Genomic DNA, 26,430 nt, shown 5'->3' on the forward strand with positions numbered 1-26,430 from the left:
GACGCGTTTGAAGATAGGAAAATATATCAAAACTTTCAAGCACCAAATTCACATTGATTAAAAAATAAAAATTATCAAACTGCAAGCACTTGGCCGATATTTCCAGAAATAAGTAGCGTTGTTACTTTAAAGAACATCATCGGAGTATGGAAGATGAATCAAGAAATAGTATTGCTACAATTCCCGTGTTGATGAAGCAAGGAGCAGAAGCCAAATTATATAAATCAACATTTTATGGAAAACCCTGTATTATCAAGGAAAGGTTTACGAAATGTTACCGCCATCCTTCATTAGACAAGTCTTTGACAACCCATCGAATTAAATCAGAAGTAAGAGCACTGTTGAGATGTCGAATGAATGGTAATATATTTTCATTGATTCCAAATTAATGTTATTTTCGGTGACCAGCGGGAATCATATACGATTTTTGTATGCCGTTATTGGACATCTCAAAGGTTCCCATAAAAAGTTGAAGTCACAATACAAATGTCTGTCGCCATAACGGAAAAATTATTGTTGTATGACTGCAATAGTTCAATTGGCACAGATTTCCAAATAGCTATAAGGCACATGATTGGGGTGGGTTGGGATGGTCTGATCCCTGATGCTATATTCGTAATTATAATACATTTACATGTAATTCATAATTTTACTAAAAGTAATTCTAACCTTGGACAAGATGTTGTTAAGTTTACACAAAATTTAAATGTAATAATTTTGTTGTTAGGAGACCAGTCATGCCAGTAGGGAAGTAATCTTTTATTATAGAATTTATGAATTTGCTGTTCTCAGTACGAGTACAGAAGTGAAAATTTATTGTCATATTAAAAACTGAACTAAGGGGGTACATATTAAAAATAGTGAGACAAGATATAACACAAAATACATTATTTGTAAGTCAACCTTGAAATACAGAAATGCATTACAAATTGCGTCAACAGGTCAAAATAACACAAAGTATGGTTAGAGAGTACTTGCTGTTTTAACTGTAAGCTACATGTAGTTAATGAAAACAACTAATAATAAAAAATATTCATGCATCAGAGACAAGAAGTCATCATGATTAGCCTGCATCGTCAGCTACAGATGCCCCAGACTAGTAAAACTGTATTCATTTGTTATTCAAAGTATTTGGAAATATTGTTAGACAATTCCAATAGACACATAACATGCATAAACAATATATATGAATATAGGCCTTCAGATAAGTAGTACTGTACATGTAGTTGGAAAAGATTTTGTTGCAGAAAGTAATGTATATTAACACTGTACATGTAGTATATTTTATGTTTGAAAAAATATTGTTATTTTTAATTTCAGGCATTTGCACACCAACCGTATATTTTACAAACATGGAAAATTCCAGTATTTACATGGAAGAAATTGAAGATGCACAAACTGTTAGAGAGTATATTCAACATGTTCAAGCCAATGAAAACAGTGATACCGCAAATAATATTCTTAAACCTTTAGGAGTGAAAGTTGGAGAAATTTTAGGAATAATGCATTCAAATAACATTGTACATGGTGACTTGACAACATCAAATATGCTTCTTAGAGGTAACCCTGCTGGATTAGATGTTGTTATCATAGATTTTGGTCTCAGCCATTTTGAAAATTTTGCTGAGGAGAAAGGAGTAGATTTATATGTACTAGAAAGAGCCATTTTAAGTACGCATCCGAATACAGAGGATTTTTTTCAGACAATTCTTGACTCATACAAAAAATACAACTTAAAAAGTTCAGTTGAAGTTGTTGCCAAATTAGATGAAGTTAGACTTCGTGGAAGGAAAAGAACAATGGTTGGATAAATAAAGCTACAATTTATTTCTGGTTAACTTTTTTTTATTCATTACTGACAGTGTATATGGCTATATGCAGTGTTTTCTTCAAAATGTATATATCATGGTTAAATGCAATGTCCCTTTTCAGCAGACCATTACATTCTCTATAACCCTATCAAATAAATAGCCTTCTTTTTATTAGGTAAAGTTTATTCATAATTGTTCTGTTTCTTTCTGATTTAATATATAAGAAAATATGGTCTGATTGACAATGAGACATTACTCTTCACCAGAGACCAAATGACATTGAAGTTTACAACTCCAGGTTGCTATACAGCCTTCAACAATGAGAAAAACCCTTACTGCATAGTCAGCTGAAAATGGACCTGAAATGACAAATGTAAAACAATTCTAACAAGAAAACTAATTGCCTGATTTATGTTACCAAAACAATGAAAGAAAAAAATACAAATGTACATGATAAACAGCTACAAATGAAAAGCACTTAGTAACATGCTCCTTACGTATGATAGGCACTCACACTCACAGAATATGGCAGGGTTTAAATACCAAACCTCCCCTAACCTGGAATAGGTGTTTAACAGTACATTTTAATGGTCTTTACTTATTTAATACATGTACTGTTCTTTTCTATTTTTGGTGTTCTTTTTCAGTGGTCTTTACATATTTACTGGCAAAAGTACCATGCTCTTATTTAGTTTGCAGGTTAAGTTTCGGGTCATTTCACAATACAAAATGTAACTATGCTTAAAATTTGACAAATGACTTTGTTATTAGATGTATTGATTGATGTCATTGATTGTTCATGTTTATTTTTAAAATAAGACAATGTGGTATGATCATAATGAGTGCCTGCTAATGAGATAACTCTCAACCAGAGACCATATGATTTGTAGCCACTTACAGCACTTTTGGTTATATGCTGTTTCCAGTCAAATCAATGGAAGAAGCCAGAGAAAACTGTACCAAAGCCATGGGCATGAAAGCTGTCAATCCTAGAGAATAAAGGAACATGTAGGATTCAAATGCCTCAGTGTTGTAAAGCCAGTCAAGGTCGTTAAACACTTCCATATATAGTGTTGTCTAGTGGTCACTGTAGATGAACTACTAAGAGCACTTGACCTCCAAGGCCATGAATTTGTTATCAGGGGACTATGATATGTCTGTCTGACATACAAAATATTGCACTTACCTCAATTTCATGCTGTAGAATTCAGGTGCTATTCACCTGTATAAGGGCTTTGCCTCAGTATCTATGACAGATAATTAAACACAATTTAATGTATGAAGTTGTTTAACAGAGTTTATGTCCATCTGTCCTGTCTTGTGGCTTCATATTCACCCTAAAGTGATTAAGGTTTTAGCTCATCTGTCCAAAAGGGCTAGTTTGAGGATTCTGGAACCAGATACAAGTTATACAAAAATAACATGACTGAAACTGTTGACCTTATATGACATGTTTTACCAGTTTTAACTTATACTAGATGGAAACTTATCAGCAATACATTTACACAGATCTACCAAAAACCAATATGACTGAAACTATCAATTGAATATTAACAGAGTTATTGCCCTTAGGACATATAGGAAAGGCCACCAATAAAAGAATTCTGCATATTTTTTCTTATTATAAAAGATAAAGAAACTTTAAACAACTGAGGAGATCAGCAATAAAAGATCTACAAAATACCAATATGATTAAGATCACCAATTCGATTGACTTCTTTTTTTCCTGATTTTCTCAAAATCTTTTATTAATAGTCAGAATGAGTGTTTAGCAATACAAGTTCTACCAAAATACCAAATTACTCTTACTGATACTACATGGACTTCTTAAAGGTGTTATTATCAAACAGTTATAATGCACACAATTTTCTAAATCGTTATAAATCAATTTTAATTATTAAATTTTTACAAAACATTAACATAATAAAAATAACAATTAATAATATAGTTTCACAGATCAGTACATTTAACAACAATTGTTCATCTCCATCATTCTCAAAAATTTTAAATTATATTTATCTCCCTTTAATTAACTCAGCTCCCACTACATGAACATGGTAAAAGTAGGACTATCCAAATTATTTTAACTCAAAAACTATTTCTGATTAATTATGAACACATGATAAAGAAACTTCTGTACATAAATAATGTCATGCCATCTTGGAAGTAATATTTCGTGTCTTGATTTTCATTCCTTGGGCGTTGAATATTCAATTTCTTTTCCAAGTATGACATTTAATTTCTTCCAAGCCTCACAATTTACTTGGTGTAACATCTTCCATAGGCAGGGCTGGGAATCCATTGTCAAATGCTGCATTCAATACATCCTCTAATTGACTGGCAAATATGAAAGACATCTCACCCTAAAATGTAAATATAGTAAAAATAGATAAAAACTTGAAAATTTCACGTCAAGTACAATTTTTTACTGATAAAAATGATATATATATATAAAAATCTTTACACTTTTTTGACCTATTAAAACAAGGACATCTCAACAGTTCCATTTCAAAGTACATGAGAGTTGGGCTACTTGGGCATGAATGAAAGATATTTCAAACCTCTTTTTACTTCACTTGATGCTTATATAAATAAAAGAGTATTACATATATGTAATTATGGTAAAAAAGTCCATCTATTGACCATTTTTTTCAGACACCATGATGGATAAAGTTAATACTAAATATTCCAAAGAAATGTCAGGAACATTAAAATTGCAATGGAATTTTACAGGAAAGAATTACAAACTTTGTAATAAAATTATAAATGTGTTTTTATTTTAATATTAACCTTGACATTATTAGGGATCTCATATAAATCTTTCATATTCCTCTTGGGTAGGATAACTCTTCTAATACCAGCTCTATGTGCTCCAAGTACTTTCTCCTTTATCCCACCAACCTGTTAATACATGTAAAAAAAAGTATTAATAAACACATTATTTGTGCTTCCAGAAGAAGTACTAAATCTTTTATTTTATAACAATTTTAGGCTAATCATTCAAGTGGATTTCATGTGTAAAAGCTACACACCAAGCAGTGTATGATTTGATTTCCCAGCCTTTTTTTTACATGCAAAGTTACGTCAGGAATAAGGAAAACTTACATTTTGTGTGAATTTTTGATTTAGTGGTTTTACCAAGTCGACATCATACAAAGTATATAGCAAATCTATAATTTGTTGTACATTTAAATTATGGTTTACCTCTACCAACAAATTCCTCAAAAATAATGCATCCATAGTAATCTCTTATGTGCATGCTGTTGATAATAGAATAAATGCTTTTAATCAGATATTTGATGCACCTGAGAGACATCTTATTCTATATTTAGAAGCATGACAAGTTCATATTAGTCTCACAGTCTGTTGCTTTCTGAATCCTCTTGAATAGTGATAAAAGATACTAAAAGTACATTCATTTTTGCACATTTTTGTCAAAATAAGAAAATTAAAAAAACAAACTTACAGGAAGTACTAATCCTCTGAGAGTTATTTCCCCTGTCATTGCTGTGTCTGATCTAACCAATTGTCCACTGAATAAAGACACTAAAACTGTAGCTATGGTAACACCAGCAGACGGTCCATCCTTGCCTACAGCACCTGCAGGAAAATGGATGTGTATATCTTTTCCTGCCAACAAACTCTTGCCATTTCCAAAAGTAAGCTGTAATATACATTTATAAAGGTATTAAAGTTAGAACACACAAAAACATTTATTCCAAAAGTTTGATAAGAAAATTAAAATATCCTTGTGAAGTCTGATTCTGAGAGATGAATTCTATATTTTAAGCACTTACATTATAAATTTTTGTAAAATGACTGACGAATTATAAAAAAAATATCCTATACAAATTGAAGAACAACTTTTTTTTCCATACCAGTACATTTACGATTTTTATAACTACAAATGTAAAAATATCTAAATAAAAAATAGACATATCCAGATACTGTTAATTATCAAAAACATGATAATACAGTGCAAGGATTTAATCCCTGCCAGGTTGCAAAATAAAATGTGTTGTAAATATAAATAGCATACTACTTCATGCAAATATGACGCAAATAATGGAATTCAGATGAAATGAATAAAACCCCTGGATTTATAATGAATGTAGAAATGAAACGTAGGATTATATGGGAATGGTACAAATTACTGCTAGCTACTGTACGTATAATTAACTCACTGTAAGCTAAAAGAAAAATAAATGCCAGTAATTATTCATTATCCATTAAATTCTGTAATTTTTTTTCCGGATTTAATCTATATCACAATAAAAATACTTTTTAATTCAAACAATAATTTCAAAAAAAGTCATTGAGTTTAACAAAATTATTTGTTGTTTCAACCTTTTCCATTGCCATGGTGTTATCAACTAGACTTGAATATCTTCAGCCTTTCTTTTTGTACCATATATTTCTGCACAATTTTCTGTTCAAATTTTAAAATTATTTTACAGTGTTGTTCCCTTGACACATGAAAGGTGTTGCAATGCTGAATGTCATAAGAAGAAGTGATGAAAATAGCTGAAAATTACAGTTCTTCAGTTCAAGGGAGAATTAAAAAATGTAGATATGTGTATCAGTTTATTAAATAATAGTAGTGCACTTTCATCTCCCATTTTTTTTTCAAAAGTACAATTACCAGGAAGTTATATGGTCTCTTTATGAAACTTTCTGTCAATTTATGATCAAGATTTGCACAATATCATTTTTTTCCTTCTTGAAAATTGTAGTTACCAATATTATAAACTAGACTAAATATAAACAACTACCTTCTTTGCATTAGCCCTAACCCAGTTCATGGCCAAGTTAGCAGATTCCTTCATCACATCACCAAGCTGTCCAGTCAGAATGAGCTTTCCTTCTCCATCCATCCTAGTAGCCTCAACAAACATAATTTCTCCACCCATTACTGTCCATGCTAAGCCTACAGCCACACCAGGTTGTACAAGCCTTTGAGATACTTCACTCTCAAACTGAGGTGGCTAAAACATAGTTAATTTTAAGTTGAATAGGAAATTTTATGCTGAAAAAAATAATGTAATTCTTAATCTTATCTTGAAATTCCATTAGCACTTCATACTCAAGGTCACTGTAAGCAATTTTGGTCGTACACTAACGACAAACAATTTTGAAAGAAAATCATGAATTGAAAGTCTGGAAAGGCAAATGACAGCATAATTAAAATGAAATACTTCGTAATCTCCTATTCGAATCCTTTTTGCCTAAAATAAAAAAATCCAAAACCTTTTTTTCATCTGGACAAATGTAATAAATGTTAATCAAGGGCAATAATTTGCATATACAGCGGGAAACTGATGTAATCAAGGGCAATAATTTGCATATACAGCGGGTAACGGATTTCATTAATAAATGAATAATAAATTAATAAATTTTATTATAAGGTCATGTCCTTAAACTCTTGTTGAAATGACTTGACTATTATCTGATCAATATCAACTATCAATAAAGATCTCTTCAATACATAAACATAAATTTGTTGAAGACCATTGATGATCTTTATGTCATTTAGATTCTGCTGGATACTTGTATCATTTGCAACCTAACCACCTCTTTTATTTGCATTGATAATTAGTTTTCAAAGTTCAGGCTTATCATTTGATACGCCAGATGCATCTTTTGCCTACATGAGACTCATCAGTGACGATCAGACCAAAATATTTGGAAAGCATAACAAGTATAAAGTTGAATAGCATTGAGGACTCTGACAAGAAAGTGAGACAATAATTATTACCCCCAGAATATCCTTGATAGCAGCTTCATCAATACAAATTGGCATTTCTGGTGGATGAGCCATTGTAGTGGCATCCTGCGATAAGTTCTCTGGTAAGCTATTATTGATGACCTGTTTTTTTTCTTCTGATTTAGGAGTTTCCCGTTTTTCCTGTTTGGATTTGGACATTCCTTCAGCGACCCTGACAGCAACAGCTCTACAGACAGCACCTATCTTTCTCTCTAGGTTTCTCACGCCAGCTTCACGTGTATATTTTGATACTAGAATGAAAAAAAATACAAACTGGTTATGGATATATGTTTGAACTGACATTGATAAGCTTGACCCGAATTTATCAAGTCAGTTTGCTGGTGAAACAAAGAAAATACTTCCAAAATACAGCCTCAGGTTATCTGCATAATGGTATTGCATTCTCCGTTCTTATTTAACAGTGTTCCTTTGGTTTCAAAGAAACATTGGCAACAGGGATATAGAAACTGATTGTTATAAAGAAATTTTCTGACAATCTCATTCTTCTGTGTATCTAAAATATAAGGACATGATGTGTTGAAGTTAAAGAATGTACCTTGACCTATAATGGTTTACTTATATAAATTGTGACTTGGAAGGACAGTTGCCTCATTGGAACTCATACCACATCTTCATATATCTATCATGTAGTAAATTGAATGCAAATAATATCAAACACAGAAGTACATACTAATCATTTTAGTAGAATCTACAGGTATTTGTAACTGCTCAGCAGTCAGTCCATGCTCTTTGAACTGTTTTGATATAAGATGTCTTGTTGCTATGTTACATTTCTCTTCCTGTGTATACCCTGGTATCTGAATTAATTCCATTCTGTCTAACAATGCTGCAGGAATGGTGGCCATATTGTTTGCTGTTGCTATGAACAACACTTGTGAAAGGTCAAAAGGAACATTCAAATAACTATTGTGCATTGAGGAAAATATCTATGAAATCATAAATATATAGAAATTACAAAAACATTCTATTAGAGTGTAAAATCTAAAAAGAAATATATAATATTGATATACTTTCATTGCTAATAGAAAGGTCAAAGGCTTCCATGCCAGAAACTGTTTATCACCATTCGATGCATTACTTGAGAGGTGAAAATATTTGACTATAACTGCCATACTTATGTTGAAAGCTAATTCAAAAACTATTCTGGATAGAAAGAAACATATTTTTTCACCATTTCAATTAACCAATGCCCCTGTTTCCTACTCCTAGTACACTTCAAACATACAATAATGAAAAAAATATACCATACTGTTTTTTTTTTAAAAGACAGCAGTATTGTTGATTTACGATTTACTAAAAAAAATTCACTATAAATCTTCAAAAGGATACTGGTCTGTAAAAGTGTGGTTCTGTTCAGGATCTAATACCTCCAACAGAGCAGCAGCAGGGTCACCATGGAGTGACTTCCCCTGAAAATAAAATTAATACTTAAATGTTAAGTAGTTTTTAAACGAATGTGAATGGCATTCTTATTTTTCTACTTTTAAAACAGAAATGTTAGAAATGAAGGCCTATACATACAAATAAATTAGCAACTATTTCCTGAATGTATTCCAAACATTAAATTGGGAAGTCCACTGGTTTACCTTATTCTTCACAGAATACAAACAAAAATGTTTTGCAGGATTGTTTCATTTTTTCTTCAAATTCATCCATGATGTTCAGATTGAAGGCATCCTAAAATAATTTAATTTTGGATGTAACACGTCTTTTGATTGGCTGACGTCTTTTTATTTATCATATCATAGACACAATTTTGTCATGTGACCATGACGTCATCAACATTTTTTCATGATTTACGCTGGTTTAAAATGGAATTTAGAATTAAATTATAAGAAATAATTGTAATATTTTGTCAGTCTATTCGAAATAACATAAACAATAGGCTGTCACAACGACAGCAAACCGGATTTATTAATATTTATTTGTGTCCTGGCAATATCACAAGAACCATTACTGATGAATGGTGAAAGTGAAAATCGTCAATATCAAATTTGAGCTCCATTTTGTCATCAGTATCAACATCTTAAAATTTGAAAAGCTTAGATTGAATGGTTCATGAGTAAATGCAACAACGTGAAAATCGTCATTATTGAACTTGACCTCTAATTTGCCATGAGTAACAACATATAAAATTTTCAAAAGCTTTGGTTGAATGGTTCATGAGAAAATGCACGGACACGACTGGAAACACCATTTTTCAATCTTTCAAGAACCATAACTCCTGAACTGTAAAAGTCAAAATCGTCATTATTGAACTTGACCTCTATTTTGTCATCAGTAACAACATATTAAAATTTGGGAAGCTTTGGTAAAACAGTTCATGCATAAATGCACGGTCACGACTGGAAACACCATTTTTCAATCTTTCAAGAACCACAACTCCTGAACGGTAAAAGTCAAAATCGTCATTATTGAACTTGACCTCCATTTTGTCATCAGTAACAACATATTAAAATTTGGGAAGCTTAGGTAGAACAATTCATGCGTAAATGCACGGACACGACTGGAAACTCCATTTTTCAATCTTTCAAGAACCATAACTCCTGAATGGTAAAATTCAAAATCGCCATTATTGAACTTGACCTTCATTTAGTTGTCAGTAACAACATATTAAAATTTTAAAAGCTTTGGTTGAACTGTTTATGAGTTAATGCACGGACAACATTTGATTGCCGCCCGCCCGACCGACCGCCCGCCCACCGTACATCCCCAAATCAATAACCGACATTTTTGTCACAAAAATCCGGTTAAAAATGTGGTGCACACTGTTAAATAACCCGCTATGTGCATTATTCAGTGTGCACCACATTTTTTATGTTATTTCTTCATAGACAGAAAAAATATTACAGTCATTCCTTAAAGAACTTTTATAAAACTTCCAATCTTGTGGAAGTACCAGTAAATTTTTACTGCGTTTAAGATATAAAGTAATGAGACATACTTATTTTGAAAACAGCGTTATAGTTGATTAGATGTATAGCATATAGGAAAGTTGTCTCATTGGCTATCATACTAAGTCACCTGATTGTGATATCAATATCATGAAACCACAAAATAAATGTCAGTTCACCAGAACCATAACAAATTAAAGATGCAGTAATTCATGGTTGTTATGTTAAATTTGAACCAAATAACTACTTGCTAAGGCTTCAAATGTTTCTCCCTTACACTGTAATCTGTCTTACCAGTTTATCAACTTCATCAAGTAAAAATACAGGATTATTTGTTCCAACCAATCGAATTCCATGAATAATTCTGCCTGGCATTGACCCAATGTATGTCCTTCTGTGACCTCTGATGTCTGACTGGTCACAAACACCTCCAAGGGATATTCTGTATTATTACAAAATAAAATAATCATATAAATGGTTTAAACCATGTCTGGATGTATATCATTTATAACTCTGATGTTTTTGAATTCAGTTTATATTGACTTGATGTTTCTTTCACACAAAAACTTTAAAATGTCACATATTTTTCAATATTATTTTATACACAGGGCTCTAGTAGGAAACCAGCTCCCCTCCCCCTTTATGCCACAGGGTTATGTTTTAAAATGCCTCAGATCTAGTGTTCTCCCCAGAAATTTTGGATAGCATCACATTTGGCATAAAAAAAATGTATTTTTTTCAATGTAATTTGTTGCGTCGTGGCAATGCTCTATTTCCATTATGATATATGCGTTATTGTTTATTACAAAATGTATTATATTTTTTGTATGCTATAGGTTCTTATTTGGTGAATTAAATATTCTTTGTGTCAATATTGTTGAATTCATGACTGAGAATACAATTAAACTATAACCATGATAACAATATTCTAAGTTAATGTTTTCTATATTCATTTATAGTTCCAGAATTATTTTTTCCTCTTGGGCCAAATAAAAATATATGTGTGGTTCCAGTTACCCTACCTACCCAGTTAAAAAAATTCTTTATCAATTATTGTCTATGAAATATATATTGGTTCGTGGTATTCAATGAATCAGTCCCAGTTTTTTCTTTTTATCAAAATGATATATATTCTTAACAAAGTTATCTAACAAAAAGTCTGTTAATGCTTAGTTTTCTCTTTAGGTATCATTGTTTTCTGTCTATTGTGCCATTTGTGCAAATGTAGTTATTCCGACCAGTAGTTTACACTAAAATATTAAATGGCCGCCGAAAGCAATGAAAAATACGAAAATAAACCATGTTTGACAAGAGATCTGGAATAAATACGTCGTTTTTAATGCATTAAATGGATGAAACATAAACTAAAGCCAATTATGATCACTTTCTCAAGAAAGACCAAAACTTATTTAGCTCATAATCAAACTTTTCCCTCTCGATTTACAAAAAGAGAAAGAAAGTAATACTGCTGTAATATTTTGCAGACCACGTGGTATTAATCATGTCACAAGTGACAGCTTGGGGTATTCCTATCCAAACAGTTATTCCTCAAAGGGCAATTAACACCTATTTGAACACTCTTAATTGTCTATTGTCTGACTTGAAGGGATATTAAAGGTGATATATTTTTTATGATCATAAGTGGTAATTAGATGAAAGTTCAAAATTTAGGACATGTTTTTTCCATATAGAAATGAGGAAAATAACATCCTCAAAATAATTATAGCATTGAGGGAAGAAAATATAGCGTAGTGGTATCGCGACATTAAAACACCTGGGGAGAACACTGCTCAGGTCGCCAGGTACATTTTAAACAAGGAAAATAAAACTGGTTCTTTTAAAAGTCACAAAGTCACCAACAAAACCTCTGAAAGGTCACATCATGCAAAATATGCCAGCCAAGAAAATAAATGAAATTGAGAATGGAAATGGGGAATGTGTCAAAGAGACCACAGAACAGACAACGACAGAAAGTCACCAATAGGTCTTCAATGCAGTGAGAAATTTCCTAAACAAATATATATATACTACTTAACCTGTGAAATTCTCTACCAAGTGTTTGAGCGATAGATCTGCCAATACTTGTTTTCCCAACACCAGGTGGACCAACAAAACATAGTATAGGTCCTTTTAATGAATTCTTTAACTGTCTTATTGCAAAATATTCCAGAACTCTTTTTTTCAATTTCTCCAATCCATAATGGTCCACATCCAAATCACGCCTGCAATAAAAACTTGGTAACTTTAATTTCTAATTATTCAACATTTGCAATATATTTATTTAATTAAAATGGATTTCAGAATCCAATGTTGAAAATGAAAATTAAACAGTGTTTTATAGCTGTTTAGGTAGTCTCCTCAAAAATTAAAGCTACTGATCAAAACAAAGTGGAATTTATCATCTGGTAAACATTAGCTTTTTTTAAAGGGGCGTGACACATGAATTGCAAAAACTGCTTTGATAGAATGTAAATTCCATCTGTATAAGCAACTTTCTATGTTATGATGTTACACTATTGTTTCAGATAAGGGCACAGGTTGGTACCTTTAAAAAAGTTTAAGCCCACTGCATTTGTTTGCACCTGTCCAAGAATCTGATGTTCAGTAGTTGTAGTTTGTTGATGTGGTTCACAAGTGTTTCTCATGTCCAGTTTGAATGGTTTTACACATTTCATATTTGGGGCCCTTTATAGTTTGCTGTTCGGTGTGAGCCAAGGCTCCACGTTGAAGGCCATACTTTGACCTATAATGGTTTACTTTTACAAATTGAGACTTGGATGGAGAGTTGTCTCAATGGCACTCATACCACATCTTCTTGGAAGATGTATATTACAAATTTCTTTTTTTTTAATTCTCCAGAATAATAGCAGCAATCACAATGAAAATTGAACTGTATTTTAATAATTAAAAAGATTGTAAATAGTAGAAAGTAGAAAGATAGCTGCCATTAAAAAAAAATTGTTATCTGGAAATCATTTATTTTGGTCAAATTAAAAAAACTAGTGACAATATGCTCCCCTTATCTTTCTAGGTTGCATTCAGATCAAAATTATTTAAAAAAACTCAAAACAAAAATAAAATGTGAACTTACCTTGCCTGTTCAATGTCTAAGATATCTTTACTGGATTTTGACCAAGGAAGTTCTGACATTAATTCCAAATAGTTTCTGTAATACAATAAACGCATATTTGTATATCTAAAATATTATTTTTATAATACCTCTAGTTCTATGCTATCTTTGTTGTAAGGCCAACTAAAATTAATTAGAAGATTTTCATCCAAATTTTTGAAAAAAATGGGGCGGGTGGGAGGATTTTAATTTTTTAATTTTTATTTCCAATTTTGAAACAGGAAATTTGGAAGGAAACACAATTTTTGACGGTTACTGGAAACGGAGATGAACAAATCCGGAAATCGAAAAATTTTCAAAATAACAAAAATCAGGGCGGGACGATTTCAGAGGGGCGGGCGGGGATGAAAATCTACCAATTAATTTTAATTGGCCTAAGGTTTATTTTTCTTCCTTTCTTTTTTTAAGAGCTCAAAGCCCTTTGATTAGATAGAAGAATTTGATTAACATTCTCATATACACATATATTATCAGTGATCATTGATAGTGGAGATATACCATATACCGATACTGCAAATCCAGAAATTATTGCCTGCATTTATTATTGCGATTTTGTCATTTTAGACTAAAATGCCATTTTAATTTTTGCAATATGCAGAAAAATCCTGTTATTTATTTAACAAATTTCAAAATGAGAGTTTTAATTATTGTGATTACAACTCTGGCGCATTTTACACAGTAATAAAAACAGTAATAATTTCTGAATTTACCGTACATGTATATGGTTTTTGAAAAGTTAAACATAAACAAGATATGAAATCATAAATTAACCTGATCATTGCATGTTCTGGCATTTGTTGTGGCATCTTCTTTAATCTTTTGATTTCTTTCATTACAGCCTTCAAAGCATGTTCAGGCATGTGAGCAGATCTGGAAAAAAATCTCTAAAATTATATCCTACAAATATCAAAGTTAATTTGCTTTTAATGTTACACTGTAGAGTGCTTTCATTTCCCTGACTTGCAATTATGTGTACTCTAGAAATTGTTTCTAACATCAACAGGGTCATGCAGAAGAATTTCAGCGTCTGTTCAATATCAAGCATGAGATACATAAATCAACATAATGTTTTATTTTAATCAAAAACAAGTGTAAAACTCATTATAATATAAGAATCTAAAAAAATAAAATAATGAATCATTTCACAAAATAAACAAAAACATAGCAAACAAAGATATTAAAAGACAATCATAAAACTTTAGAAAAGTGTATTGTTTGTAGTCACATCACTTTTGTACAGTGTTTTCCAATGTTTTATAACATATTTTGTATCTTAAATATAAACAAATAAAGATAAAAATACTGAAATCATACACAAATATTTTTATCTCAACATATTCTGTTCACAGAATGACACTGTCACACCATGGAAGTATGAGGCTCCCGCAGGGTAAAAAACAACCTGCAACTTCTGGTCTTTTTAGAGGCGACTTCCGACCTGAGGGCCTTCTAAAAACGACCTGCGACCTGTAAAATTTGAAAAAAACGACCTCCGACCGACTTCCGTTCTCTGTGTTGAGAAAAAAACGACCTACGACCTGTACATTTCCCTTAAAAACGACCTCTCGACAAATTTAAAAGCGACCTTGCAACCTGAGGGAGGTACCCTGAGGGAGCCTCAAGTATTAAATTGACAGGAACTCCAACAAACGTACGGACTTCAAACGTTTATAGAGAGATACCACAAAATCGTTCAGTATTTGATAATAAACTTGACATGTCCTATAGATACATGAGCTCCTGTCAATATAATTCTTCCATGGTCACACTTACTTAATTTTTTGTTCAAGGTCATTTATTTCATCACTGTCAGCATCATCATCGTCATCAAGGTCAGTGGAAATCTTATTAAGTGCTCTTTTCATGTTGCCTGGACGACCAAATGGATCACCCTTTTTGCGAGCAACTATTTCCACACCTACTCTATCTTTCCTAGCTTTCTGGAGCAATGTCAGTCCCTGAAACAAGAATCAAAGGTTGTTCTTTAGAATTTGTACAGTGTCATCTGAAGCTAACTAATTGGAGTTTTTGTTCATTATTGGTTAATATACTGGTGTTGGTATATATTGTATATATGTTTTCATTTCATTGACATTCACCAAAATGAAATGTATTTCTTCTTTAAATTTTGAGCCATTTTCACATTTCTTGATCTGTGTGAGAATAATATTTCTCCTCACCAGTGAAAAATCTACTTTTGACAAATGATTGATCATATTTGATTAGGATGTCTGATGACGTTACGTATAAAGAACATAACTTTCTTAAAATCTTGAAAGGGAAGGATAAAAATCATTAGAGAAACAGATTCCAACACTCATAACTTGTGCAAACTGATATTTCTCTACTCTCAACAGATAACTTTTAATAATTTAAAAAGCTTGGCAAGTCTCAAGCTTTAAATATTAACATTCAACTGTCTCGAGTGGAGAAATATCGTAACACACTTGTTGCAGTGGTGGAATCTATATTTAATATCTACCTCTATTTGTCTCATCAGTAACGGAAGTGCCTTTTTAAATCTTTCATTAAGATCGACAGCATCAAGCACCTGGATCTTCTCTGCATATGATGCCTTAACAATAGCAGCACAAATATCAGGTAAATGTTGGCTTGGTAAATTCTCAAGCATTTTCTGAAATACATCATGAAGACTTTATTATTGCTAATTGATTACCTTCCCATTAAATAAAAATAAAAAAATATATTGCCTTCAGAAAGAAAGCAATTTTGTCTCTTAGGTAAAACAGGAAATAAAAGGAGTTTCATAATATCAAAAATAGGTACCTGTAGCTGTGCTTTTTTCTAATCTATTTAGAAAATTGAGAATTAACACTGATCTCGTTTTAAACTGTATCAACTCTTTAAAAAAAAAAAAAATTTTAATAATATCTGTGGCTAAATTGTCCCCCCCCCCTTTTTTTTACATCGATTTTTACAGTTTGTTTTTGCTTTGTGTAGTTCAATGAAAAAAAAATCACCACAATTATTTGTACACTTTAATTTAAACTGTAATTGGACTGCTCCTCGGGGCGTCTTGATTGACAAATAAAAATTGTTGTTGTTGTTGTTACACCACTGTCCCAGGATACAGGGAGGGTTAAGCACTCACAAACATGTTTAACCCACCACATTCTTAAATCTTTATTTGTATGTCCAAGTCAGGAGCCTGTAGATCACAGGTTGTCACTTATTCATGTCTGTTGTATTAGTTTTTGTAAATTGTTTTGTTATAAATTATCCTGTTAGTTTTCTTGTTTGAACGGTATGACATTTTACATGTCAAGGCTTTTTAAATCTATAGTGTACGGGTATTGGTTTATCTCATTGTTTAAGGTTATATAAGTGGTCTCATAGGTAATCATACTACATCACCTTATTATTTAATAGTATAATAATTGGTAAAATAACAATAGAAACTGTAGAGAAACAAAGTAAAATGAGATGAGGAAATGGGGAATGTGTCAAAGAGACAACAACCTGACCAAAGAATAGAAAACAGCCATAGGCCACCATATCTGATAATGACAACTATATAAGTTAGCTTTACCTTAAGTTTAGCAACCACAGGTATAGAAATATCTAACATATCAACAAGCTTTCCTGCTTGTTCACGGAAATTATCTGCCAAGTTGTCAAGATCACCTCCATGTTTCTTTGTAAATTCATCTGCAATTAAAATAATAATTGAAATTTGAGTTATATTCTCTATCCTGCTTTTTCATTTTTCACTCTTTTTGGTGCTGACTTTTTTTTTATTAGTCTATCCTGACTTTTTTTTTAATAAAATTGTCATCCTGCCTTTTTTTTTACCAGGTCGCTCATCCTGCCTTTTCTTTAACAAAACTCCTGTCCTGCCTTTTCTTTAACAAAACTCCTGTCCTGCCTTTTTTTCATATTTCATCATATCCCCCTTCCCATCAAATGGTAGCTCCCTAGGCTATGTATGAATAAAAGTGTGCATGGTTACCTTTAATATCAATTAAACAACATGTTTTTTATTTTACATCTTGAACAAGTAAACATTATTAATGCGAAAATTACCCATTAGAACATGGTGCCATGGATATAAATGTCAATACTATTCAAGAAATAAAATCATAATCATAAATAATAACCATCTATCATACAAACTGTGGATTCATTATTATTCGTTGGATACCAATTTTCCTTGCTTTCGTGGGCACAGGTGAACCACAAATTCAAATGTTCAACGAATAACATATTTTCAATAGGTTTTGTATACAGAGATTGGCAAAACCACAAAATCAAAATTAAATATCCACGAATATGCAAGTTTTTAGCAATCCACGAAAAATTGATACCCTTGAAAATAAATGAATCCACAGTATACTCATCACTGGTCATCAGGTAAATTCTAACATCATTATTGATTATATGAAACATATTTACCAAAATCTTCAGAAAGTTTGTCCAATTGTGTAACTGAAGCTACCAGATATGGTGACTCTTGTAATAAAGTTTCCATCTTAAACCTGCATAGGCCAGTCACAAGTAATGTATAAGATGGGCGTGGCCAATTGGTGCCAGTTACTTGTACGACGACCGCTGCAGTACCAATAGAATGTAGTGAGGACATGTCATCTTCCTGTGAATAGAAACAATGTACAATTGAAATTTAAATATGGTGGGTTTCATACAAAGCAGATCTTTAACTTATATATATGTATTTGAGAATATAACAATGAAAAGAAGAGAAATGTCAAAGTATCCCACACAATGCAGTGGTAGAATATTATATCTTACTCATTTTAGATGATACCACATGGCAAAAAGTTTAACCACATGGCAAAAAGTTTAAATCCATTATATTTATTTTTTATCTTACTCAATGTTCTGCTCTCATGTAAACTAATTGAGTGTTGCTGCCTTATTCTGTGTCAATATATTGGCAAAATCAGATTAAACCAAGAAATGTATAGTTATTAATGTATTTTATTTAAGGCAATGAGAAGCTCTGAGCAAAATCAATGAAGAAACATAGTGGTAATGATTTACTCAACTCTGACAGTGTCTTACTATGATAATATAAAAACATCCACTTTGAATCACTAGACAATATTCTAATAAAAGACATTTACTTGATCATCTTTTGACTCTTGTGGAATAACTCCAATTATGGTGCTGCTCAGTGTACTTCTACTCATCAATCGACTTTTAACCATGTTCATACTATAAAAATAAGATAATAGCAAGGTCTTACAAATATTCATACTTTATTACTTTTAAACATGTACATACTAAAGTAAAAATAAGATAGTAGCATGGTCTTACAAATATTCATACTTTATATCATATCAGTGTACATGAATATAGTTTAAGACACTAAAAAAAACCTGTTGTAAATTCAAAAAATATTGTGAGTTTTTTTTACCCGTTGAAGTCTGATGAAATTCAATTGAAGGACATGTGATACAGTAATGTGGGAGGTAATGTCATTGATCACGTAAATGTTATTTTTTACAATGTCAAGCTGCGAATTATCGGTAAAAAAATGCATTTTCGTATGATTTTTATACTGATCGACTGGTTACAAGTTGATGTAGTCCTGTTTTTAACAATCAAATTTGACTTGATAATACATGTAGATTATTTGAGCCAATTGTTATGAAAAAGTCACTGATGACTTTTTTTTTATTAAAAATGGATAATCATGATAATAAGAAAAAACATTTGCTTAAACCAGCAAAATTTGATATAAAAGAATCATTAGACAAGTTCAAAGAAAATTTATGTTGATATTCCAAATGTTTTTACAAAAATCAGCTTGTGTTTATTTTACAAAACAATAAGTCTTTCCATAGGATAAAAATGCACAACAAATTTCCAACAAATTTCCAAAATGAAGACCTCATCAAAATTACCACATGAAGGTATATTTTTAATTTCATATTTGAATTGACTTTGATTTTGGTTTATTACCAATCTGTTACCTTGTTGGTAGTGAAAAACATAAAAAACTAGAAGACCTTAAAGACCATAATGTTGCGATATTTTCAACATTTCATGGTACTTTTTCTCCTAGTACACCACTTGGATAAATGTATACCATTAAAACAAAGTCAATGACCCTTTTATCATTTTACATCATTACAATGGAAATTGACTGACAGAAGAGGGGGCCTAGCACAGTCTTGCTTTAGTGATTCCCTATATAATCAACAAAAATTTTCCCATGAAAAAGGGCCCCCCCCCCAAAAAAAAAGAAAAAAACGCTCCCGGATCATCCTGTAACATTGCCTGTGATAATTCATTACTAAAAATGCAATAAAGATGCATACAAAAGTAAATTTGTCTACTGCAGTAATTGGTTTAAGTCTTAAAATAAAATTAAGCATAAATGAAATAATTGAGGAAATGGACATTGAAAAACTTTCACCATTGACATCTATTCCATGCGACAATTTAAGCTCCTAATGACATTCTGAATAAAAGATTATGATGAAGAGCTGCTGGCACTGATTTCTTCTTCTTCTTTCGTTAATCAGCAACGGAAAAATACTATTGTGCTGATCACCTTATCATCTTTTGTCCTCCATTATAGCAAATCAGAAAGGTTCCCGTAAAAATTTGACGTCATAATACAAAATATCTGACGCCACAATAGAAAAGTGATTGTTGTATGATAGTTCAAGCGGGACATATTTACTGGTCAACCAAGACAGATAGGGAAATTTTGTGGGACTTTGAAAATTGTTCGGTTTAAACTGAAATTCGGTTTTTATCAGGGTTCGGTTTACAAAGGTTTCACTGTAGCAATCAGTTGATTAATCAGGGTGTTTTATTTTATAAACAAATGTCCTTGATTAATATTGATAGCTAAAAGTAGAACGTAATTTATGTAACGCAGAATTTTGAATGTGTAACAAAAAAGCAAATAATTGTTGAAACTAAATGAAAAATTACTTTTTCATATTTCTCACTGGTATTCGCATCGATGAGCCTGGCAGAAGAACATTGTCAGCAACAACTAAAAGTGGAAGACGTCGAGGGATAGAAATAGTCGATGCCATTTTCAGTTACTGATCACGTGATGATACTTTTTCCAAAACAATCACATGATCCCGTTCGACAACTCTCTGGCTTTTACCTCACTTTTGCTGTAAAGGAATTTATATAAACAAAAATGACTTTTGGGCAGCTGATATATGGGACATTGTTGGACAGTCTGATTTCGATGATGAATTCACTTGTTGATTGACAGGGATATTGTACCAAATATATAATCATGGCATACAAAATGCCATCAGAGGTTTGAAAACTTTATTTTTGAGACAGTTCAACTTCAAGGAATGACTGTCAAAGCTAAAGGTTGATTCGACAGCGAATCCATGACAAATCGCCCCACTGGCAAATCGCCCCACACCTAATCGCCCCACTTTTTCACAAACTCGCCCCACTTTCTAAAAAACGCCCCACTCTTGTTTACCAACTCGCCCCACTTATGAAAAGGGTAAACTCCCATTGCAAATAGGTATGATAACATGCCCCCCTTATGAAAATGGTCTGTCAACTGGCCCCACTCATGACAAATAGATAAACCACTTATAAAAAAGATACAATCCCGTAGTATATCTTTGTCCCTGCCCACGTCAATACCTTTGAAAACCTAAGTGAAGTGCTATAAAATCAAATTGCTGTTAAAAACTCTGTTTTTGCAATAAAGTTATATATATAAATGTTAATCACGCGTATGATTATGATACAATTAACAGGTTTCTTTTCAATTGTTATATAAATAACTAAGCTTACAAATATAAAGTTATTCTCCAATAATGATACGAAAATGTATTTGCAATTATATTTTAAGAATGTTAAAAAAGTTTAATAAATTTCGTTTTTTTTTTTCGTATTCTGTGTAGATTACAAAAATCAAAATAAGTTTTAATTTAAGTGCGGCTAGTTGGTAGACCTGAAAATTGTATATATAAGTAGATTTTTCCTTTTTTCAATAAGTGGGGCGAGTTGACATGGGAAAAATTAACTGGATTTGACCCTTTTCACCAGTGAGGCGATTTTTTTAAAAAGTGGGGCAAGTTGGTTAACCAGGTTGGGGCGATTTTTTTAACTTTTTAAAAGTGGGGCGAGTATGTGAAAAAGTGGGGCGATTTGGTGTGGGGCGTTTTGCCAGTGAGGCGATTTGTCCTGCTTCCTTGACAGCAACCCAATAAAAAAAAAAAATAAGTAGTGGTCAAACTTTAAAATCAATTGAAGGTTTTATCAGTATCTGTATGGCTCCGTAAGAATACATTCATGGTATGGGCTAGTCCAAATAATTAATACTCTGGCAAGGCTATTTTTTTTTCTTCTGGGAAGCCTTCCATCCCAGAAAAAAAATAAAATAGCCTTGCCAGACGTCATAATTATTTGGACTAGGTATGGGCTTTAAATTATTTCTGAGAACACAATTAATCAATACACTAAAGAATACACCTTAAGGTGGTACATGTATGGGAGTCTAAAATAAAAATGATAGAATTTGTTCATACTTTGCCAAAACGTTGTATCTATTGATACATGTTGAAAAATATAATAAAAATGATAGGTCACCGCACATTTTCTCAAGCTACAGGACGGGACAAAATGACACATTTTGTATGGATTATACAGGAAAAAAAATGATAGAATTGTTAAATACTTCAGGAAAAGATAGCTTTCAGACACTGCTTTGAGAATATCAAAAGAAAAGATAGGGTCACCGCATGTTTTTTCCGGCTAAAATACAAAATAGGAAAATTCCATACAGAATCCTTCAGAAAATGCACTTTTTTAGAGTTACCTCCCCTTAAAATGCCAATTTAAAAAAAAAAATAAAACAACCAAAAATAATTAACATTTGCAAAAATATCAATATTTAGAAGTTATATTCTTATAAATTGGTACTTTTAAATGAAAATGTACATTAAACATCTGCATTCCTGCATCAAATTTTGCTAACTTGATGGAAAATCTGGACCTTTGATTCTCTGTTTTTTACAATCCAAGATGGAGGAAGACAGCCATACCACCTTAATGCTAATTATCCGGCTGACCTGGCCTATGGCAAGCCATTTTACTATTTATTCTTACTTCAAGATATCTCATAAACTTTATAAGATATCTTATATAGTTTATAAGATATCTTATATAGTTTATAAGATATCTCATATAGTTTATAAGATATCTCATATAGTTTATAAGATATCTCATATAGTTTATAAGATATCTTATATACAAATTGTTTATAAGATATCTCATATACTTCATAAGATATCTTATAAACTTTAGAAGATATCTAATAAAGTATATAAGATATCATATAAACTTTATGAGATATCTTATAGAACATTAAAGATATCTTATATAACATTAAAGATATCTCATATAACATTAAAGATATCTTATAAAAATGAAATTATATAAGATATCTTATATATTAAAGGAGATATCTTATATCTGTCGACCGCAGCAGAAGTGAGACATAGCGATTCTCAGTTCTGCTGTCTGCGGCAGCAGCCACAAATATTTAATATGTGGTTAAAGTTTTTGAAATTTAAATAACTTCTTTTATAAACTATCTTGGACAGATGCTTCTTACAATCCCAAATAGTAGAGAGGAATATTTTTATTAATTTTTTTCCTCATTTTTGTTGAGCCAGCGATTAACAGCAACTTTTTTAGTAGACGAGACACTTGGTTCTGCAGAACCTTTACAATTTTTTTTTAAATAATAGAATCTATAGTATAATTTGCGATAAGAATTATGACATTCCAAGATGTATGTGTGTGTGTGTATGTGGGAGGGGGGTTCAGACTCCGTGGCAATCTCAGGCTTATTTTAGGATCAGAATATGAAGGTACTATTGCCATTACTGGACAATCCGATATCACTTAGGTTCTAGTAAAAATTTGACATCATAAAAAAAAGTATTGCAGAATCTCAGGTCAAGTGTACCAAATACTGGCTGATATAAAGTTCCATTAGTTCCTTTAAATTCTTGGTTTGATTTTGCTGTCTTGAAGGTTATTTGTCTAAAGCATAATTGAAAAAGAATGGATTCTCGATTGGTTGTTTGCTGGATTTTGCTCACTTGGCTTACATGTAGAGAGCCAAAGAAGCTTTCCCAATGAATTCAATAATTGGTGTCCTTCATCTTCCTTTAAATGTAAATGATAGGCCACCTAGCTTTATACGAGCTTCAGATTCTGAAAAAAGAGCACATTTTGTGAGAAGATTATCTCTTACATGCATGAAATGTTAGCAGAGTATCAGTAAGACTTGTAACAAGTGGAAAATGTTTCAATCAATCATTGATTTTATGAAGTAAATTTAAGGAGTAATAATGTTGTGAAATCTAAAAATATTTTACATATATGTGTGTACAGAAATGTTTATGTTTTAAACTTTGGATAAATTAAATTGGTGGAAAATTGTTATTTGACAAGATCAATTTTATATTCACACATATACATGTATTTTAAATGTAATAACTGTTGATGCAATTAAAAAATGTTTTATTAATTACAGGTCATTACCCATATAATGAGGTATCTGAGTGTGGCTGATAGAAAAGATGCTGCATTAGTCAACAAAGTATGGTACGATGCTTCTTTAGATCCCATCCTACAGAGAGATATAGTAATACATTTCTATGGCACTATGGTAGAAAGCAGATTTCCTAATCTTAGTCGACGGAAAATGTCAAATTTGATGCTTGACCAGTTTGATAGCTCACTGGAATCTAAATCTATTATGCTGAAATCTTGTCAGAATTTCAGTCAGTCATTACGTAACTTGTCATTGAAGGGAAGCAACATAACAGATTCACTTTTCGTTGATCTTATGTCGCATTGTAAGAATCTGGTGCACTTAGATCTGAGTTCCTGCAATTCACTTTTTATGTCAGGTCGTATATTAGAATTAAATGATGATATTCAGAAGTTAAAAGACACATTAAAGAATGTGAAAGTTCTTAATCTTTCTTCCATTCGTTTCTTGTCTGATGCTACCTTCAACAGGATGGTCACAGTTTGCTCAAACGTAGAATCTGTTCATCTTGCCAGTGCTCAAATAACATTTATCTCAGACAGCTATTTACCAAAAGGACAAACAAACTGTGTAAGCAACAGTTTACTGACATTCGGCAACATTCTCCACTTTATAGAAACACAACAGGATACACTGAAGGCTTTAGATTTTACCAGGACTGGAATTTCAGATGATCCATTAGATCAAATAGCATCCATACAAAACCTGGAATTAGAAGAAATAGTCCTGACTGGATGTAAAGATGTTTCGGACGAGGGCATTAATTCTCTATGTAAAAACCAGAAACATCTTCGTATAATTGAGGTCAAAGGATGTACAGAAATAAGTGGTGCGGCATTAGAGCTTATAACTCAGAACTTGATGTTTTTAGAAATTCTGCGTCTAGGAAAATGCCGACAGCTTAATGATATTGCAGTTAGGAATTTACATCAACTTAGATGTCTGCAGGTTTTGGATCTATCAGAAATCTACCAGCTGACATCAGCAGGACTGATTAAAGGGCTGTGTCATAACGTTAACGAAATGTTGACTCACATCAATTTTAACTGTTGCTCAAATGTCAAAGATAACTTTGTTGTATCTTTATGTAAAGCTGCTCCCAACTTGCTTCACTTAGATTTAGGCTCCACTGGTATTACGAACATCAGTGTTCAGGCAGTATGTAAATATCTGAAGTTTTTGAGATATTTCAGAGTAGCATGGTGCCGAGAGATAACAGACTTAGCATTAGTTGGCTACAAGGATGCAGATAAGGACATTATTGAGAAAGCTAAAGAAAATCCTGAAGATTTTGACATAGGCAGACTGAGGAGAATATATGACAACCATATTATCTTCAAAAAACCAACAGGTTTTAAGAAAGACCAACTGTCGGCCAGTGATTTAGAGAAATTAGCACATGACACAACTACAGGATACACATTGGACTGCTTAGGACATCTTCATGATCTTGATTTATCTGCTTGTAAGATGCTAACTGATGGCAGTTTAGTCCATGTGATCAAATTCAAAGAGCTCCGATCTCTCAGTCTGTGCATGACGAACATTACAGACATAACTGTTAGTGCAGTGGCTGCTAAAAATCCCAGTCTTGAGCATATTTGTTTGTCGCAGTGTCTTTCTATTACGGATGATGCCATACGCGATGTGACCAAACGTCTTACCCGACTTTCAAGTCTGGACATCGCTGGATGTGACAATCTTACGGACAAGAGTATTCACCATATACAGATGAACTGTAAGAGACTTAAGTCACTAGATGTTTCTTTCTGCAAGAAGATTTCCCCTGAAAGTGTAGGCCTTTTGGAGACAAATATGAAAACAATTCAGTCAGTAAACAAAAGGCTAACTGGAAATTGATGAAAGTGAATATTAGCATACTGTGAAAGAATGTTTTTACACGGGTTATGTTCTTCTCATATATTTTATGATAGTATGATACTAAACCCCTAACGGGAGGGATTGTACCTGATATTCATATGATGAAGACATAATCTTTCAATCAGTTTAATTGAGGTCTGGAGCTGGCATGTCAGTTAACTGCTAGTAGTCTGTTGTTATTTATGTATTATTGTCATTTTATTTATTTTCTTTTGTTACATCTTTTGACATCAGACTCGGACTTCTCTTGAACTGAATTTTAATGTGCGTATTGTTATTGTTTTACTTTTCTACATTGGCTAGAGGTATAGGGGGAGGGTTGAGATCTCATAAACATGTTTAACCCCGCCGCAATTTTGCGCCTGTCCCAAGTCAGGAGC

General features: G+C 32.1%; 3 protein-coding genes across 3 annotated transcripts; 2 read left to right on the forward strand and 1 right to left on the reverse strand.

The window, feature by feature from the left end:
- Nucleotides 1-41: 41 nt before the first annotated feature.
- Nucleotides 42-1,827, forward strand: LOC139524849 (EKC/KEOPS complex subunit Tp53rkb-like). The gene is made up of 2 exons (XM_071319958.1): nt 42-360; nt 1,321-1,827. The coding sequence occupies exons 1-2, from the start codon at nt 147-149 to the stop codon at nt 1,809-1,811; spliced, it is 705 nt and encodes a 234-aa protein (XP_071176059.1). The 5' UTR covers nt 42-146; the 3' UTR covers nt 1,812-1,827.
- A 1,849-nt stretch (nt 1,828-3,676) lies between these two features.
- Nucleotides 3,677-20,699, reverse strand: LOC139524846 (lon protease homolog 2, peroxisomal-like). Its single transcript, XM_071319955.1, has 17 exons — nt 20,548-20,699; nt 18,723-18,813; nt 18,034-18,229; nt 17,171-17,289; nt 16,103-16,255; nt 15,394-15,578; nt 14,392-14,490; nt 13,582-13,656; nt 12,527-12,712; nt 10,785-10,932; nt 8,926-9,005; nt 8,267-8,499; nt 7,567-7,826; nt 6,584-6,796; nt 5,278-5,475; nt 4,602-4,712; nt 3,677-4,174 (listed from the first exon to the last, which is right to left on the reverse strand). Exons 1-17 carry the CDS (start codon nt 20,652-20,654, stop codon nt 4,064-4,066), a joined length of 2,565 nt encoding a protein of 854 aa, XP_071176056.1. The 5' UTR covers nt 20,655-20,699; the 3' UTR covers nt 3,677-4,063.
- A 51-nt stretch (nt 20,700-20,750) lies between these two features.
- LOC139524847 (F-box/LRR-repeat protein 2-like) lies at nt 20,751-26,075 on the forward strand. The gene is made up of 2 exons (XM_071319956.1): nt 20,751-20,893; nt 24,149-26,075. The coding sequence occupies exons 1-2, from the start codon at nt 20,870-20,872 to the stop codon at nt 26,027-26,029; spliced, it is 1,905 nt and encodes a 634-aa protein (XP_071176057.1). The 5' UTR covers nt 20,751-20,869; the 3' UTR covers nt 26,030-26,075.
- The last annotated feature ends 355 nt before the right edge of the window (nt 26,076-26,430 follow it).

Source organism: Mytilus edulis, chromosome 5 (genome assembly GCF_963676685.1).
Source record: "Mytilus edulis chromosome 5, xbMytEdul2.2, whole genome shotgun sequence".
Classification (NCBI taxonomy): domain Eukaryota; kingdom Metazoa; phylum Mollusca; class Bivalvia; order Mytilida; family Mytilidae; genus Mytilus; species Mytilus edulis.